The following is a 17,118-nucleotide window of genomic DNA, read 5'->3' on the forward strand; positions in this document are numbered from 1 at the left end:
TGAGATCAAAGTCATACGTTTCATATATTTTTGGTACAAAATGTGCAAACTTCAATGTTTTTATTAATAAATTAAACACCACAAAATCATCACTTACCAAGGTGAGTGAGATACAAGCCAAGAGCTTCTTCGTTGTGGATAAAAAAAATCTACTCTAGAATCTTAGAATGGGCCCAGTTACTGCTGGCTACCAGCTACTAATGGCCTAACTGGAAGACTCAGGCAGTGAGTTATTTAATTAACCTACCTTTGCATCTTTTTACACTCATTATTGTGAGGTCAATCAGGAAAAACGACTGTAAAACTACAATCTACTCAACTAGGTAGTTTATTGGTGAATCGAATGCTATTTTGATTCATTCGGTGATCGATGTGATCATTATGGAATCAGCAACTTTACGTGACATGGGTACATTCTTCTATTAGTCACTTGCATTTAATACATCAATCATCAATGCACGAAAACAACATTTTTATTCGAGCCAGGATCTAACAGCTTACCACCAATTTTATCAGTTTTTAGCCAATTTTACCATATATTATTGTTTTTATTTTTCTATTTTATCCAATTATACCTATTTTTATTATCAAATTATACAAATACTTTATTAAAAGAATAGTGTAACGGTGTTTTATAAATTCAAACATACGCACATTATAATAAAATTGATATTCTGCTCACGCACATTCATTGCATAAACACTTCTTTCCAAATAATACTTGCATGTGTAGACATTAGATCACCTAATCTTATTAATGTTATTAATCAGGTCACTAATTGGAGGTGGGAGCTCTGGAGACCTGTAATACGGGTTTATTATCTCAGGCTCCAGTCTCTCACACACAGTGTAGTTATGGATTAATTAATTGAATATAAATATTGTGTAACATCTTAAATGTAAATATCAATGTAATTGATGTTATGTGTGTGAGAGATAAATATATTTTTTTTAATTACTGCCAAATATAACTTTTACAGAGAGTAACAGGTTACCTCATTAAGGCATGGTAAGAAAGTCTTTAAATTAATCGGGGTACGTGTGCTCCGTACAGACTTTCTGATTCTATGACACTGAAATTCACGAGGATGAAGCCACAGGCAGAAGCTGGTTTGCTATAAATGTTAGGTAAGTACGTAAATATTTTCATTCCTATTATACTCTTTTTTTAAATATACGAGTCAGTCATTTATTCCATACACAATAACATTATAGAGTGTACGAAAAGGGTCCGTGGCCGAGTCCCCCAGTTTTCGACGCACCCGTGGTCGACGCCCGCGGTCAGTTAAATTCGTTTTGAAGCAATTTTTAATGAAATGTACAGTCAGGCACAAAAATGTTTATAAACGAATAAATATTTATTAGGCCAGTAGAATTAAACACAAAAATGAATCTAATGAAATGAAAATAATTCCTACAAAAGTTTTTTGTTTCTTACTACTGCTGGTTTTGGGTTAAAATTTTGCTCCCAGATTGCATAAATAGCGTCAAACATGCATAGTTTAGTATAATAATTAGCTTGTGAAACTTTTTTCGTTGACTGTACTTAGTGCAAAAGCCGAAAAAAATATGATATTAAATTTATTTAAATCGGGGGCGTCCACCACGGGTGCGTCAAATACTGGGGAACTCGGCCACGGACCCTACGAAAAATTTACGAGTTTATACCAAACGTCATCGCTAGCGACAGCGTAAAAAATTACATGAAATGTAGGTATGACAGATTTTTCAGCGTTCCTAGAGGATACTTTCAAGAAAAATCTTCATAGATTTTTTGACACACTCGCTAGTGACGTTCAATGTAAACTCGCACTAAGCCCACGGAACATTTCCTTAAGCAACACTACTGGTTAATAACGGCACAGAATTAGTGTTCGTTCGTTCGTTCGTTCGTTTCAGCCGAAAGACGTCCACTGCCGGACATAGGCCTCCCCCAAGGATTTCCACGAAGACCGATCTTGCGCCGCTCGCATCCAGGCACTTCCCGCGACCTTCACCAGAATAAGTGTAATGGTACCATAACTGTTAGGTACTAATGGAATAACCAAATTGTAAAGTATCCTTCTCACCTTCTGTGTGACACAGCCGGATTCTAGTCGACTCATGAAGACCATGCTCCGAATGCCAATAGTCGATTCTTAGAACAGACACAAACAAAAGTATATTTATTAAAAGCGACTGAGTAGCCGAGATTTATAGCAGGAAACAGTGACCTAAGGGCTGCCCTTGCCACGGTTAGGTTTTACTTTCCTATTAGTCAGCTAGAACTTAGTTAAGAGCTTGTGCTCAGCAGGATTAAAATATAAACTTTCTATGTAGACTGTCTATAGTATAGAAAGTTTATATTTTAATTGAAAATAGCTGACATAACTGGGCCCGCGACTTCGGACCCGTGAAAATAGTATGAATAATATTTCCCATTTTTGCAACATTTATTACATTGCTTTGCCCCTATTGGGCTATCCTCAGGTCATAGAAGGTGGCCCTTCTGTGATCTGAGGGACTATCCAACACAAAAAGATTTTTTTAAATCAGACCAGTAGTTCCTGAGATTAGCGCGTTCAAACAAGCAAACTTCTCAGTTTTATAATATTAGAATAGATTCGGTAATGGTAGAGCCCTTGGACCTTAAATGAAATCCAGAATAATGTGGGTTTTTCCTACATAGTTCAGATCGGTGGTCACCAACTAGCAATGACCTAAATTCGTAGGCTATCATTGAATAGATGACTCGATTTAATGGCGTTATGTTAGGTACTTATATGCGTCACTAATAAATTAGCAACTTTTTGATATGATTCAATGAACTGACATTAATGATATACGTAATAATTATGTAGAGTGAGAGTTGGACTCTCTCAATTTTAACAAAAGAAAAGAAGAAGAAAAAACCAAATTAAATAAAAAAAATTCACGTCAAATCTCGCGCAGCTTGTAAAAGTACCGTAGATAAATTAAATTAAAACTAAAAAGGCTTAAATATAACCAAGTTTCGTTCGCTACGTTTTCGCCAGAGCCGATTTATTTTTCCGAAGTGGTAGTAGAATAAACTCGAGGTACATTACATAGGTGGACAAGGACACAAGGTGGACCGACAACATTATAAAGGTAGCAGGAAGGCGCAGGACGCAGACCGCTACCAACCGGGCTATATGAAAAGGATAGGAAGAGGCCTATGTTCAGCAGTGGACGTCCTATGGCTGAGATGATGATGATGATGATGATGTTACATAGACGTACCCTGAAAATGGCTATTCTACTCACGTGACATTATTTGAAAGAACGTTGTATTTTGTAGTTGATTCCAAATATGTATTCCTACAACATTTGGTGACCCTAGTGGTAATTTATATCGGACATTTTCCTGAGTAATGTATTGAAAATGCATCTGAATTACTACTTAATGTTGAGTCAACACACCTACGCGTGTTTTTAGAAAAAAACCTCTACTAAATCTGTCACAATCAGGGCCAAGAAATCACAGTCGTCCAGATCAACATTGATAGAGTTGAATAATTCATTACGCGGACGTATTTTGTCACCAAATGGATACCTACTTACAATTCCTTTCTTATTACCGTTGATTTGACTGTACCATACCATAATCAAATTAAAAATTACACAAAAAAAAGATTGTTTGTATTGAATAGGCTCCGCCGAAACTGCTGGACTGAAAATTTCTTTCACCATTAGAATCCTACATACTTCTGATGAATATAGGCGGTACGAAGCTCGCCGGGTCAGCTAGATTAAAAAAAAAAAATTTTTTCAAGACACCTCTATCTGACCCAAAGAAAGGTCTTGGTTTCTTTTGTTGTAATGTATCGTATCAATTAATGTCTTCCTGTAATATACATACATATTTTTGAATATTTTTTTCTATTCTAATCCTATCTAAAAAGCATCAAGTCAAAACAACTTGCTTATTCACATGAAAGTGACCACACTGACCATCATTAAAATAAATATTCTATCATTAACTGGTCACCCACCAGTAGGTACTTCTGTTGCCAACACTATTCATTTCCCATTCGCGAATATTACCCCAATCCCCATTCCTAAGTACTTTTTAACTTTTCATAATGATGATTTAACCATTTAATAAACTGAAGGTTAAATAAATAAACAAACATCAATTGATTCCATCACCGATCCGACCCCAATTAGTCCAGCTGTAACAAAACTATTTCGAAACGGATTCATGGAGTTGCGAAAGGCAGATAGATCTGATAAAATAATGGCAATAGCCATGGGATATTATAATTTAGTTGTGTTCCAAATTCGGTCAACGATACACTAAAGCAATGACGATTAAACAGAGCACGATCTGCACCTTGATCCAAGGGTTCCCGGTTCTGCTGATACTTGCTCAGAAGTACAACAAATGTCTGACAACTCCATTCGAGTACAAGCCCCCGAGTCCCACTCATTCCCCCGAGTACTACGAGGCTTTGGATGCCCTGTACCACACTTTATTTGGCCACGGATATGAGCATGGTTACGATCACGGTCATGATATTTACGGCTACGGAGAACACGGACACGGCTCAGGACATCACGGCTATGACTCTAGCTCACAAGGACATGACACTACCTACCACGGTTATGGGATGGGTCATCATGGACACGGCACGTCTTATCACGGCCATGGGACTGATCATCACCTACACGGGACGAGCTATCACGGCTATGGTCACGGGAATAAGTACCCTGGCAGCTCGTATGGGTCTAAACCTTCTTACAAGCCGTATCACGGGTACCCTGTACACACGACTCACGGAGTGTATCACGGAGTTAAGAAGATGTATAATCACACGGGTGTGAAGGGTCATACGACGTACGCCCCCAATCAGACGTATAACATACATAAATACAAGGTGGTTGTGAAGAAACCCAAACGGGGCCATAGGGGACATAGAGGACACAAGAGGAGATCGGGGAAAATTGAAGGTAAGTAGGTAATTTAGATTAGTATTATAAGGTATAAAGGATTTCTCTAGAAAATCATAACACAGGTATATGCGTTTTAACTAAAAGCAATTACTGAGCAGTTAATCATTCCATTAATCCGCCTACCTAATATGTCAGAAATAAATTACCACGTAAATGCATTCTTATGGAAAATCCTGACATTGCGTTGTTAAATGTGTTTAAATATCTCATAAACAATATTTTTAATCATAATAACACTAATGTTTAATTAATTAACTACGTAGGTACCTACTTATTTTTCCAATCACGCTTTTCTCTTGAACTGTACAGGAATGGAATTATCTTTTTGTCACATATTATAATTATAAGATTATATGTATGTACTTGTACTTAAATTCCATTGTTAAGTTCGTGAAGTTCCCATTTAAATTCAAGTCTTAAAATCGCTAGCATTTAGATTTATTTTGGCTGAGTATTTTCAGTGTCTATAACCCCTTCAGTCACTGAGAGAGACCTTTATTTACTAGTTTCTGAAACTGAGTCCCATTGGGACCCTTTGCATAAGTGACCCTACAAAAGGCCATTATAAAAAAAAAATCGTAAAACTCATTTATTTTTGCAAATAGGTTTTTAAAAATAAAATTGGTTCTTTAAGCTTCGAGAACCTTCCATCGTGTTTTATTATTGCTATTAGTAGATACTCCTTTAATTAACTTTTTTAAAAAATAAAACCGACTTCAAATGCGTGAACACAAAAAAAAACTAAAAATTAAAAATATTGCGTATAAAAAAGTTCATCCCCAATTTTCCACCCTTGGGGGTGAAATATTTTCTTCAAATTCGCATGAAACCACCCTTTTGATAATACCTATTCAACAAAAAAATAATCGTTCAAATTGATTAATAATCGGCGGAGATATTGCGTATAAAAAAGTTCATAACCAATTTTCCACCCTTGGGGGTTGTTTTTTCTATTATCAAATTTAAATGGGACCACCCTTGAGGTATCACCTATACGCCGAAAAAAGATTTGTTCAAATCGGTTCATAATTGGCGGAGTTATCGCGTAACAAACATAGAAAAAAAAAAAACATACGGGTCGAATTGAGAACCTCCTCCTTTTTTGAAGTCGGTTGAAAAGCACTTTTACACTGTACTGTGTTACATTGTAACGTAAAAGGCTGAAGGTAAAAGCTAGACTCGTTATTCTTCTAGTAATAAGCATCTAAAGGACGTCCTCGCGTAACTTCCGGTCTGCGCCTGCGCCTACGATACTACCTGCCACTTACTCACCGCGAGCTTTCGTCCGGCATGTGACGTCACGGTCGTCACAGCGGAAATTTCGAATACGTCTCGAACGACGTCATAGTTATAAATTATTTTGCTTTATTGTTCAATTTCACGAAATGTTAACGAGTGAATATTATTATTATATTTTTATCTTATGAATGAAGTTGTTAAGGTAAACAAAGTATGAAATCATTTTATTCAGGAATTTTCACTATGTTATGATGTCTAATGCATCGATGGCTGACAATAGTGACTGAGTTTCTTGCGCTGCTTCTTCTCAGCACTGGCCCATTTATTGTCCTGAAGCAGTGGTAGGGTTAATACTGGGACGTGTAAAAGTGCTTTTTTAAAGCCTATTTGCAGAAATAGATGAGTTTTATGAAACCACCCAAACCCATAGGTTTGTGACATGCCTCACATCGGAAATCTACCAAAATAGCTGGGCCGATACGCATGAGTCCACATGCCCTCCAAAACACGGCAACGTCGTTGTTATCTCACAATCAGATTTATTCAAATCTCACTTTAAAGTTATTTTCCACCCATCTGAATGTGTGCATCGAACCCGATAACACAAGCTTCGTACTTTTTAATCACTGGTCCACGAGGACATCACCTAACTTTAAAAAAAAGACAGTTAAAATTGGTACCCTGTGGCCTGTAGCATAGTACCTACTTATTAGTGTACCATTTCTGATTTAACTATTTCGAACTAACTTTAATAAGAAATGCAGTATTATTGTTTAAGATTTTATGTTGTTTTAAAGTCTGCTACAAATCGTATAATTTATTGTCTGTTCCGACTTGTTAAATGATTAGCAAAATTTAAAAATCCTTTTTTTGCCTGTAATTTTACTGCACCAATAAAAAAATGTATGAACTGCACTATTTTAAACTCCATAACTTTATTGCATCCTTCTACTTTTTGTATTTTCTCATGGTCCCAATGAATCATCTTCTTGAAAATGTTAACTACCCACCGTATCACATAAAATTGATGATAACCGGGTACCCCTGGGCATGACACATTATAGTGTTAAGTAGCCGGTAACTGTGACGTCTGTATCGGTCAGCTTATAACTCGATGTCGGTCAAGATCAACGCCATTTGACACCACGTCGCGACGGTCAGTGCGCGTTTTTGTCCTTTCCGCGTGCGAACGCGCGTCTTACAGCGTTTTTTACACGCCGCGCATCGCGTAGTTTAACTTTTAACTTGAAGAAATCAACACGCACGCATGAAATGGCTTATGTGATCAAATTGTTGTGTGTTTGTTTGTGTGTTAGTGCGGTCACGTGTCAGTTCGGTGAGTGGATTTTTGGAAATTTCGAAATAATTATTTTTAAGTGTTTATTTGTGACCTGACCTTGATAGTGCACGTAATACACGATTCATAAATCACCGGTTCAGTCTAATAACAATAAGCATACACTTAAATGAAACAAAAACTAAACCTTTAAAAAATTCAGCAATCAATAAAATAATTATGCAAGTAATAACAACGCAAAACCGGTTTTATAATTAATAATAAACGCAGATAATATTGATAATAATACTACAGTTATTATGACGATAAAATTGATGTTATTTCCCTAAACTTTAAAATTATACCTACAATGCGCGAAATCAACGAAGTGTAGTTTTTTTTTTGCCAAAACGGGTTTTTAGCGAGAACCGGTGTAGATTATGCACACATTAGATTCGATATCCTTTACTGTGTAGATAGAAAATTTAGCACGCGAGCAAAATAACTGAATTACATTAAATATCATCATCCTTTTGGCTGTCGAAATAGGTATAATTATCTGGCTTCAACGGACAAAAATATAAAAAATCACATTAAAATTGTTGGTCATTATGTCAAAAAAGAAGATTAAATACAATATTAAACATAAAAACTATGATAAAAGAAAATTACCTTGCACTGACTCACTTTTAGGAGTTTGTATTTGCTGCACATCTTAAGATTTACATGAAAAAAAACATATGAATGTGAGACCATAGCAACCATAGATAGTTTAATCAAAAACATAATCCTCCTTCTGGCGCAGTCGGGTAAATAATACTTCTAGTTAGACATAACTTCCTTATAGTAAAGGCTAAGTCTATCCAAACATACACGAAATGACTTTCTGGCCTTGACTAACAACTCAAGTTTATTAAGATTGTTAAATAAATATTAGGTAAGTAGGTGCGTGATTTTAAGACACAAAAAGCTTGGTAGCAAAACCTCTAGTCATTTGAAGTACAAAAACTATCAAACAGCGTTTAAAAATATTGCGTTTCTAAAAACTTTATAACTTATTGTTATAGTAGGACGTACTTACTATCAGAAGTTATTGGACATTGTCATAACAATCCTTGAAAGTAAATTAATTCATATCAAAATAACCATTTTCATTGACCTATTTAAGTGCAAGATAAATTAACGATTGATCATAATAATTTATTTACCGTATGGTGCTAAGTAGCTAAATATACTTTTTCCTTAAAACTATTTATGGGAAAGATTGGTCTAGGCTACTTTATTATAAGGATATCCCATAATAATACAAAATCGAATACAAATAGTACAAAGTCCTATGGCTGAGATGAAGATGATGATGATGAATACAAAATCGACAAATTAAATACTTAAGTAACAATTATTTTAATGTTATCAAAACAAAACATAGGTAACTTTTGACCCATTAACTTTATGGCTATAGTTTATTAAAATTAAAATTTATAAAAACGTGAACTTAACCTGTCAATGTATAATGCGACTTATTTAATAACAGCTGTGAAAGAAAAAAGCTAATAAAAAACAAATGACGTGAGACGTCAAATCCAAGGTCATCATCACATCATGTCAATGACCTGACTTTTGATTGGGCACTGGACAATACTAGAGCCTCAGACGGAACCATGCTTCGGTTACATAACAGTAAAAACCAGTCAATAGAACTTGTGTTAATTTGCTAAAATAAGTTCAGTAGTAAGACGAGGGAAAAACAAAAATTAACTAACTAAATACATACAAAACATAACCAAAAGGACCTATTAATTAATTGTCATCATTAAATTAATTATTGATTTTTCATACTCGTTAACTTTAAAAACCACTAAAAATATTATGTTAAGTTACTTTTTAAACATTTATACATTTCATATTTAGGTATTAGTAAGTGCTTACTCTTAGATTTACTTATTAAACTTATGTCCACATGAAGAAAACAATCGTTGCACTCACTATTAACATTATCCCTAGCAAAATGAATAATATTGTGCGCCATGATAAGTATAGTAATTTCCGCTTAAATTAAAACCAACTATTGTGCTAAATCATTATCGAAATCTACCTACAAACAGGTAAAGTATACCTAGTTATAGTGATTTATGAAAAACGACGACCATTCATGTTTGTTATTGTTTTTCTGTCGCCATAACTGTTGTTTTGCAATGATTGTTTTTAACCTAAAGTTGTTATAAGATGGCAAACAACAGTAATAAACAGCTAATAAAATATACAAAGTAAATCCCCTCAAAATGCAAACAAATTATCATTCGTGTATCATTAGAGCAATTTGCATCAAAGCAATTTAGTATTTCGGAAAATCTGGCCAATTTTCAGCCAATGCCATCCATCTATTTTAGGAAAAACCTCAGGCAATGACATTTATTTTTCGAGGTGTGCTATTTGTGCACAAACGAAGGCTTATTTGTAACGTAAATATGACCAGTAGTGTATTATAATATTTATAATAAAACTAACTTAATGGGTCAGCATAGATGCAGCTTTTTAAATGTAGTGTATTATTTATTATTGTAGTTTATTTATTATAATAACTAACTACACAAATAAAACTAAAACAAATCGTCTAAACGCACATAAAAAAGTAAAAACTTGAAAGAAACTTAACTAGCTCGAATAATTACAAATATTACCCATATTTGTATATTGAATGCTTGTTGATTATGCTTAAAACGCTGTTAGAGCTTAGCACATACTTAATAAACACCGCACTAAGATAAAATAAATAACGAAGCTTGTTAATTGTAGGTAGGAAGAATATTCAAATATTATTATGTATCTAAAACAGCTTATTTTGCAACCAAATAGGTTTCTTCCCTCAAAGGGAAGATCGCCGGTATTCAACCCCCTTCCAATATGGACTCAACCTGCTCAACCCCAGAAGGATCACAAATAGACTCACAGGACTTCTCCATGTGATGCCCGAGAACGAAAATACCAACCCTGCATACGTATACCCATTCCGAAGACCTGGGATCTCCACTGAGAACCAAAACACAAACAGTTATCCATACCAGAATGGCCAAAACTACAACCAAGGAAACTATGGATACCAAAACCAGTACCCAGGCTATGGGTACAATAACCAAGGGTATAACCCAAATTATGGATACAACCAAAATGGTGGAAATCCTGTAGTATTCCCCACATCTCCTCCAGATGGCACTGCTGTTAATTTTGTAAATAATAATGGCGAATACACGGAATCGAATCCTGACATTAACAATTCTGGTACAGCAGTAAACTTTGTGAACAATAATGACGGGCAGTACACTGAATCTAACCCTTCAAACTATTATCCTGGCCAATTTAAAGATCCTGCAGGCAATGGCAATTACCAGAACAATAACGGAGATAATGAGCAAGAAGGAAAAGACAACGTGGATATAAACTTGCCCACAGGAGGGGCGGAGAGTAATACACCAAATGCATCACCGGCTGAAATTCCTAATATTCCACCTCCAGGAATTCCAATTGCTTCACCAGCTGAAATTCCCAATGTTCCATCTCCAGGAATCCCAAGTTCCTCACCTGCTGAAATTCCCACTAATCCTCCAGCGGGGATCCCAAATAATTCGCCTGCTGAAATTCCTAATGTTCCTCCACCTGGAATCCCGAATTCGCCAGCTGAGATTCCAAGCGTGCCACCTGCTGGAATCCCAAATAAACCACCTGCTGAAATTCCAAATTTACCGCCAGCTGGAATCCCGAATGCCCTCTCAACGAAAGCCCCGGCATCATACACAGAACTGCCAGTTCTGACACCAGTTCCCGATACGGAGAAACGTAATAACTTCAACTTTGGATCGGCGGGATTATTCAGTAAATGTTACTTTTTTTATGTTCATGCACTTTTATGTTTCTGTTTAGTCCATTTTTATAAACTTTCGGAACTTTTCAGTAAAGTTCCAAAGTCCGGTCCGTGAGCACGTAGAATTTTGTCCAATGAAATTCTACGTGCTCACGGACCAGACTATAAAATGTGCAACTAACCAATATAAAAATGGACTAAAATAAACCTGTTTGGTTTGTGTTTGGGATGTGACTAACTGCATAGCTTCCAACATAGTTTCTAATGCTTTTCAAATCTGCCATCTAAGGACTTATTTTAGCTCGCTTTTGTGACTAAAATCACAGCGCTACTAATTGTAAAGTGACACTATTTTGGGGGCTGATTGTGTTGTTATTCTAAGGGACTAACATCGAAAAGTTGAATTGACACATCTATCACCTATTACAAAATTACAATGGGCTTTTTTGAGTTTTCGATATTGGTTTCCTACAAAAAAAACCTTCCCTAAGGGTCAGAAAGTTTTTTGCATCTTGTATTATGACTTCGCATTGGCAAAACATTTTTAAGGGCTGATTTTTCAATCGTCGGATAACTTTTAACCACGTTAACTGTAGAATAAGTTTGGCATATTGACAATTTCAGTATGGAAAATGTCAAAATGACAAGTTTATTCTTCAGTTATAAGATAGGTATCTGACGATTGAAAAATCAGCCCTAAATGTTTTGAAGGTGCGTTATTTTTATCAAAGTATGTAAGATGATTGTAGTCTTCTAATGCTCTGAACACAAAATATACTGATGATTACCTTATACGCCAAATTATCGATTCCTTACATGGCCATAACAAGCATAATTTACTGTGATTAGCTCATCCAATTAAGCCAACTTAGCAAATCTCAAAGCAAAGTTTTTATTACTTACTTGCGACTTTGCCCTGAATTTTGGTTTAGAATATTTTTTCATGTAAAAATACTACCAAAAGCCGGACTTTTCCTGTCAATCAAAAACAAACTTAATCAGTTTAGCCGATCCAACTTATGAATAGTCAGATGGCAATAAATTTTTATTTTTATAGGCGTCCTCCATGTAGGTAGTTGATGGTTTTATTTATAAAATTTTGCATTTATAAACAGTTTAAAGCATGACGTCGGTCGGCATAATTTAAAGTTTTAAACACTATAAAACTGTCTTACGTTATAACCACACCTATGATCAAAGTGTACCTAATAATAGCCACTTAGCTTTTTTTACTATTTGTGGCTTTACCTAATAATCGAGAAAACTTTTTACAAATTAAGAAATTTATTTATATAATAAAATAGCGAAGGTAAAGGCAAAACTATAATGCTCGGGAAATAATAATAATATTATGGTTTATGGTTATATACATGACAGTTAGGTACTTTTATGATGTTGATATTGCTAAAACTAAGACACTCGAAAATTGGTTCTGAACTGCGATGAACTACTCGTATTTAGATAATAAGAGCAATTAAGTATTAATTATGTAATTTAGTAACTTAAGCTATCTCCATCCTAAAGACTATTTCGAAACTCGTGACATTTTATTGACATCATATCAAACGAGCGTGTCGTGAACTTTTAAAATGTTATTAACTTATTCCAAAAACAATATTCCATAGTGTTATTTTTATATTTTCCTCGTCTTAGAATTCCATTGGTGTCTTGATATTTTCCTAAAAGATTGCCCATCACAGGCGTCGAATCTCAATTAAATCACGTCAGTTGAACAAAGACGCCGTGTCACCGGTATCAACGCGACCTTGCTTTGGACACAACTTTGGATCTATCGGAAAAAACGTCGATCAAGGCACACACTATACATAATGTATAGCTGTGGATCGAACAGCAGGCTCTGCGGCTAAGGTTGCCAGTCCAATTTTCCACGGATTTGTCCTAATTTTGATGGCGTTCAGGCCAAATTAAAAATGCCTTATGGTTGCATTGAAACAAAAAAAGGCCTAATCGAATGAAAGAAAGAAAGAAAGAAAGAAAGAAAAAATATTTATTTGGTATCAAAGATATTACAATACAGAATGCATATTTTGTCGTCCTTAAATCGAATAGTTAAATATGTCTAAACCTGACGTACTGTAATTGTAATTTACCTAAAAAAAAACTTTACATAGGGTAGGTACTCGTACATAAATCACTATCTTATTGTAACCCATACCGTATAAATGTAAGTCGTATTAGGTGCGATATTTTTGTGCATTGATTGCACCCTATTATTTACAAAACACTTATACATCTTACATGTTTATTTACAAGATTTTTATTCGTTCTCTTTCCTGTCCAACATAAATCTAAAGAAGGCTACCGTGCTCTTTATGGCACAAAACTCTTTTTTATAATAGGCACAAGTCAGGATGTAATGTTCAGGGACTACGAGGTCGAGTCATACGAATTACTTACAATATTTTCATAGTTTTTATTATTGTTGATGTCAGTTATTTCCGCGATATTTTCCTTGTTAAGGTCAATCTATATCATTATGTGTATTCTGTTTCATTTATGTACCTACTTGTCCATTCATTATGTGATAGTTTTTAATTTTGATTCATTAAACATCTTATTAAATCCGAATGAAATAAAATAATTTGAAATTTAACGATAAAAAGTTCACAAGTTCAGTTTTATTATGTCTCCTTATAAAATTGCGTTATTTGTATTCAACACCTAATTTACATAAAACCATGCAATCTACAAAGCTAATGACTTGATCATCTTCATTCCAGCTATGTTCAATGCTATGCAAAATGGCCTTATATTACCTACCATCTTTGATATTTTACATTTTAAATTACATTATTATGACGCGGTATAAAGATGATTTTGAGTTATAATAATCGGGACTTTCCCTTCCTTCGTTGCCACTACTGCCTCTCATGAGTTGCCAGGATCTAAACCTTGACCAATTAAACTCTAACCCTAACCGTAATTAAGTTCTCTGTTTCTGTAGAGAATTCCACACGGCATTAAGTTCGCCATTTGTACCAAATAAAGGTTTAACGTGTCAAATAAATGTTTTTCTTTCTTTCTTCTTTCTACCGCGATTTCTGTGTGAAATAAACCTTTTAAATAACTAACTAAGTTAGTTCCGGGTTCGAAACTAAAGGAAAGTTAAGTCTGAACTTATTATCGGAATAGCCAGTGCAAACGCCAACGTAATCAACGCCATCTTGACTATTATAATAAAGTCAAAATCGCTTAAAAGCACTTCTTTTATTTAAAATCGCTTAAAATTAGCTTTTAAGCGATTTTGTGAAAAATATTATTGGCAGGTAGTTGCTAATTGCTCATAAGATAGGCCCCCTTAATTTAATTTATTGTCCGTGGTGCATAATCTTTTTCTTAAAGGTTTTTATACCTTTGTTTGTCACCTGTCATCCGCTTTGCAATGGAGGGAAGTCGAACCTTAATTTCGAACTCCTCCTATTTTCTTCTGATTAATTTCGTTGCGGGTCCAATGACAGTTTAACTTTCCCCCGGGACAAACTTGACCTTCATTGGTTGGGTTTTTGTGGCGGTCAAGCTGTAGATCCTGGCTACACAGGAGTTGCAGTGGTGGGAACGAGAGGTGGGAATAGTCCCGTATAATAAAGTCAAAACATTCAAAACTCATTCAGGAAATTCATCATATGACCTACTTGGAAGTAGTTGGTCAGCATCAGCTGTTTATGATTAATCCACACAATAAAACAACTTGCCCTCTAAAATTTTACCTACCCATAAATAATTAGAGTAGGTAGGCACTTGCCTCACGATAATAATCTTCAATTCACACAGTAAGAACAACAACAATTTGGAATGATAAAAGACGTGGTTTTACCGACAAACAAAAAGCATGGTCAGATTGATGCACTCAATGGCTGTTTTACGACCACAACCAGTTTTCCTTGAGCGGACTGATGGTTGTGAATGCGGTTTTAGATAATAGGCCACATGTGGTCACGTTTACCTGAACTGTAATATGAGCTAGAAGAAAAATTGCAACTTTTGTGATTAATCAATCGGCAAAGGGCAAAAAAGGACAATGACCAAAAGTGGTCCAAATGTCCACCACTAATGAGACCTATATTGGCTTATAGTCCATTAAATAGAGAATAACTTTCAGTATGGGACGAAAAAAAAATAAGCTGTCAGTAAAAAGTTACGACAGTTTGAAAAATTGTAGTAGTTTACGCGCTAATCTCAGGAACTACTGGTCCTATTTGAAAAAATATTTTTGTCATGGACAGCCCATTTATCAAGGATGGTTTTAGGTTATACATCACCCTACAACCAATAGGGGCGGAGCAGCAAAGACAAATGTTGTAAAAATGGGAAATATTATTCAAACTATTTTCACGCGTACAAAGTCACAGCTAGTATACAGGGTGTTAGGTAAATGGGTATATGAGCCGACACTAGCCCATGTTAACATGGTCATATAAATGGTATGGTGAAGTCAGAAATTTGATATCTTCATTTTAATTATTTCATTTTTCATACAAATCGGATTTTATAAAATTTATTTTGTATGAAGATTAAAAAAATTAAAATGATGATATCAAATTTCTGACTTCACCATACCATTTATATGCCCATGTTAACATGGGCTAGTGTCGGCTCATATACCCATTTATCTAACACCCTGTATACGAGTATGTGTAATAATTCATCTATAACCCAGTACCTACCAGTTGGAAAAAAGACTATTTTTACCCCTTCCGCATATTCAAAGTATTCCAATATTGTTGTCTTTCTTCTGAGCTTATTTTTTTTTCTTTTAGCGAGAACCTAACACGGCACACTAAGCGACATGACATAACATGCATAGATTAGTCCAAAATGTGCGATGGATAGACTGATATCGAGAACATTTTTCAGATGAAAAGGTGAAAAACATGACTTTTCATACAGTCATAACTTTTTACTGACAGCATATTTTTGATTGCGGTTTGGTTATAATGAATCAGTATTTATTAGACTATTTTACTACATAGGTCTCGTTAGTGGTGGACATTTGGACCACACTCCATACATTTTTGGTCATTGTCCTTTACTATGTTAATAATTATATGATAATAACTATTATACATATTAGTTGTGTCAAAGACTCGCTACCGATGGGGCAATAAAACTTTCGTGCGTTAGCTTTAGTGAGCAATCAGTCGGCAAATGTTATGTTGATAGTGCAAAAAATTTAAAGCATCGATTACAGCTTCCAGTCCTAAAATTGAGTTATGAATATTCATATTCACTATAATTTGCTAATGGACTAAAACCTGTTGTTAGTTAACAGCCCACCTACCAATATAGCATTATATATGAACTCAATATGTATTTGACAAAATATTTAGACCGCGATCGTTCTAATAATCTAACTAAACTGTAATTTTATATTTATCTAGTAGACTAAGCTTAAAAAGTCTTTGAAGCAGTTTGTCCGCTTGTTGATAAAGTTTCAAATATTAATGTTTCGATTTTAATTTACCTGATAAATAACAGCTAACAGGGACGTTTGATATAACGATGCATCTTTTCCTAACCACTTTGTTTGTATTTGTCATTGGGCATACAGTTAGTGCCACTACTCCGCCTGTCAACAGCTAACTGGGCAACTTAAATAAAAGCCTGCTAATAGTACTAATAGTGTTTGTTAGTAAATACAGGCTAATGAGTCGGTCATGGCTGTGAATTCTGTGAAGTCCACTTTCCACCATGAGTCTTGAAACTAGCTTACAGGAAATATAGAGAAAATTTAACGTCGTAAATTATCTATGAGTTGCTATAAATGTAACTAG

General features: G+C 34.9%; 1 protein-coding gene across 6 annotated transcripts in view; it reads left to right on the forward strand.

Annotated features, from left to right (window-relative positions):
• The first annotated feature begins 7,267 nt into the window (after nt 1-7,267).
• The window catches only part of LOC114352940 (venom protease-like), a 37,102-nt gene continuing 27,251 nt past the window's right edge, over nt 7,268-17,118 (forward strand). For 2 of the 6 annotated variants that reach the window (XR_003655898.1, XM_028304704.1), the window contains exons 1-2: nt 7,269-7,527; nt 10,324-11,337. Coding sequence is in view for 4 of the 6 variants with exons in the window: in XM_028304704.1 (XP_028160505.1) it covers nt 7,464-7,527; nt 10,324-11,337 (1,078 nt within the window). In the remaining 2 variants the exon portion in view is untranslated. Of the gene's footprint in view, nt 7,528-10,323; nt 11,338-17,118 lie in introns of all 6 variants that reach the window. The other 4 variants (XR_003655899.1, XM_028304707.1, XM_028304705.1 and 1 more) reach the window with 3 other exon arrangements.

This window comes from Ostrinia furnacalis, unplaced genomic scaffold (assembly GCF_004193835.3).
Source record: "Ostrinia furnacalis isolate ACB-3 unplaced genomic scaffold, ASM419383v2 OfSCF1486, whole genome shotgun sequence".
In the NCBI taxonomy this organism is placed as follows: domain Eukaryota; kingdom Metazoa; phylum Arthropoda; class Insecta; order Lepidoptera; family Crambidae; genus Ostrinia; species Ostrinia furnacalis.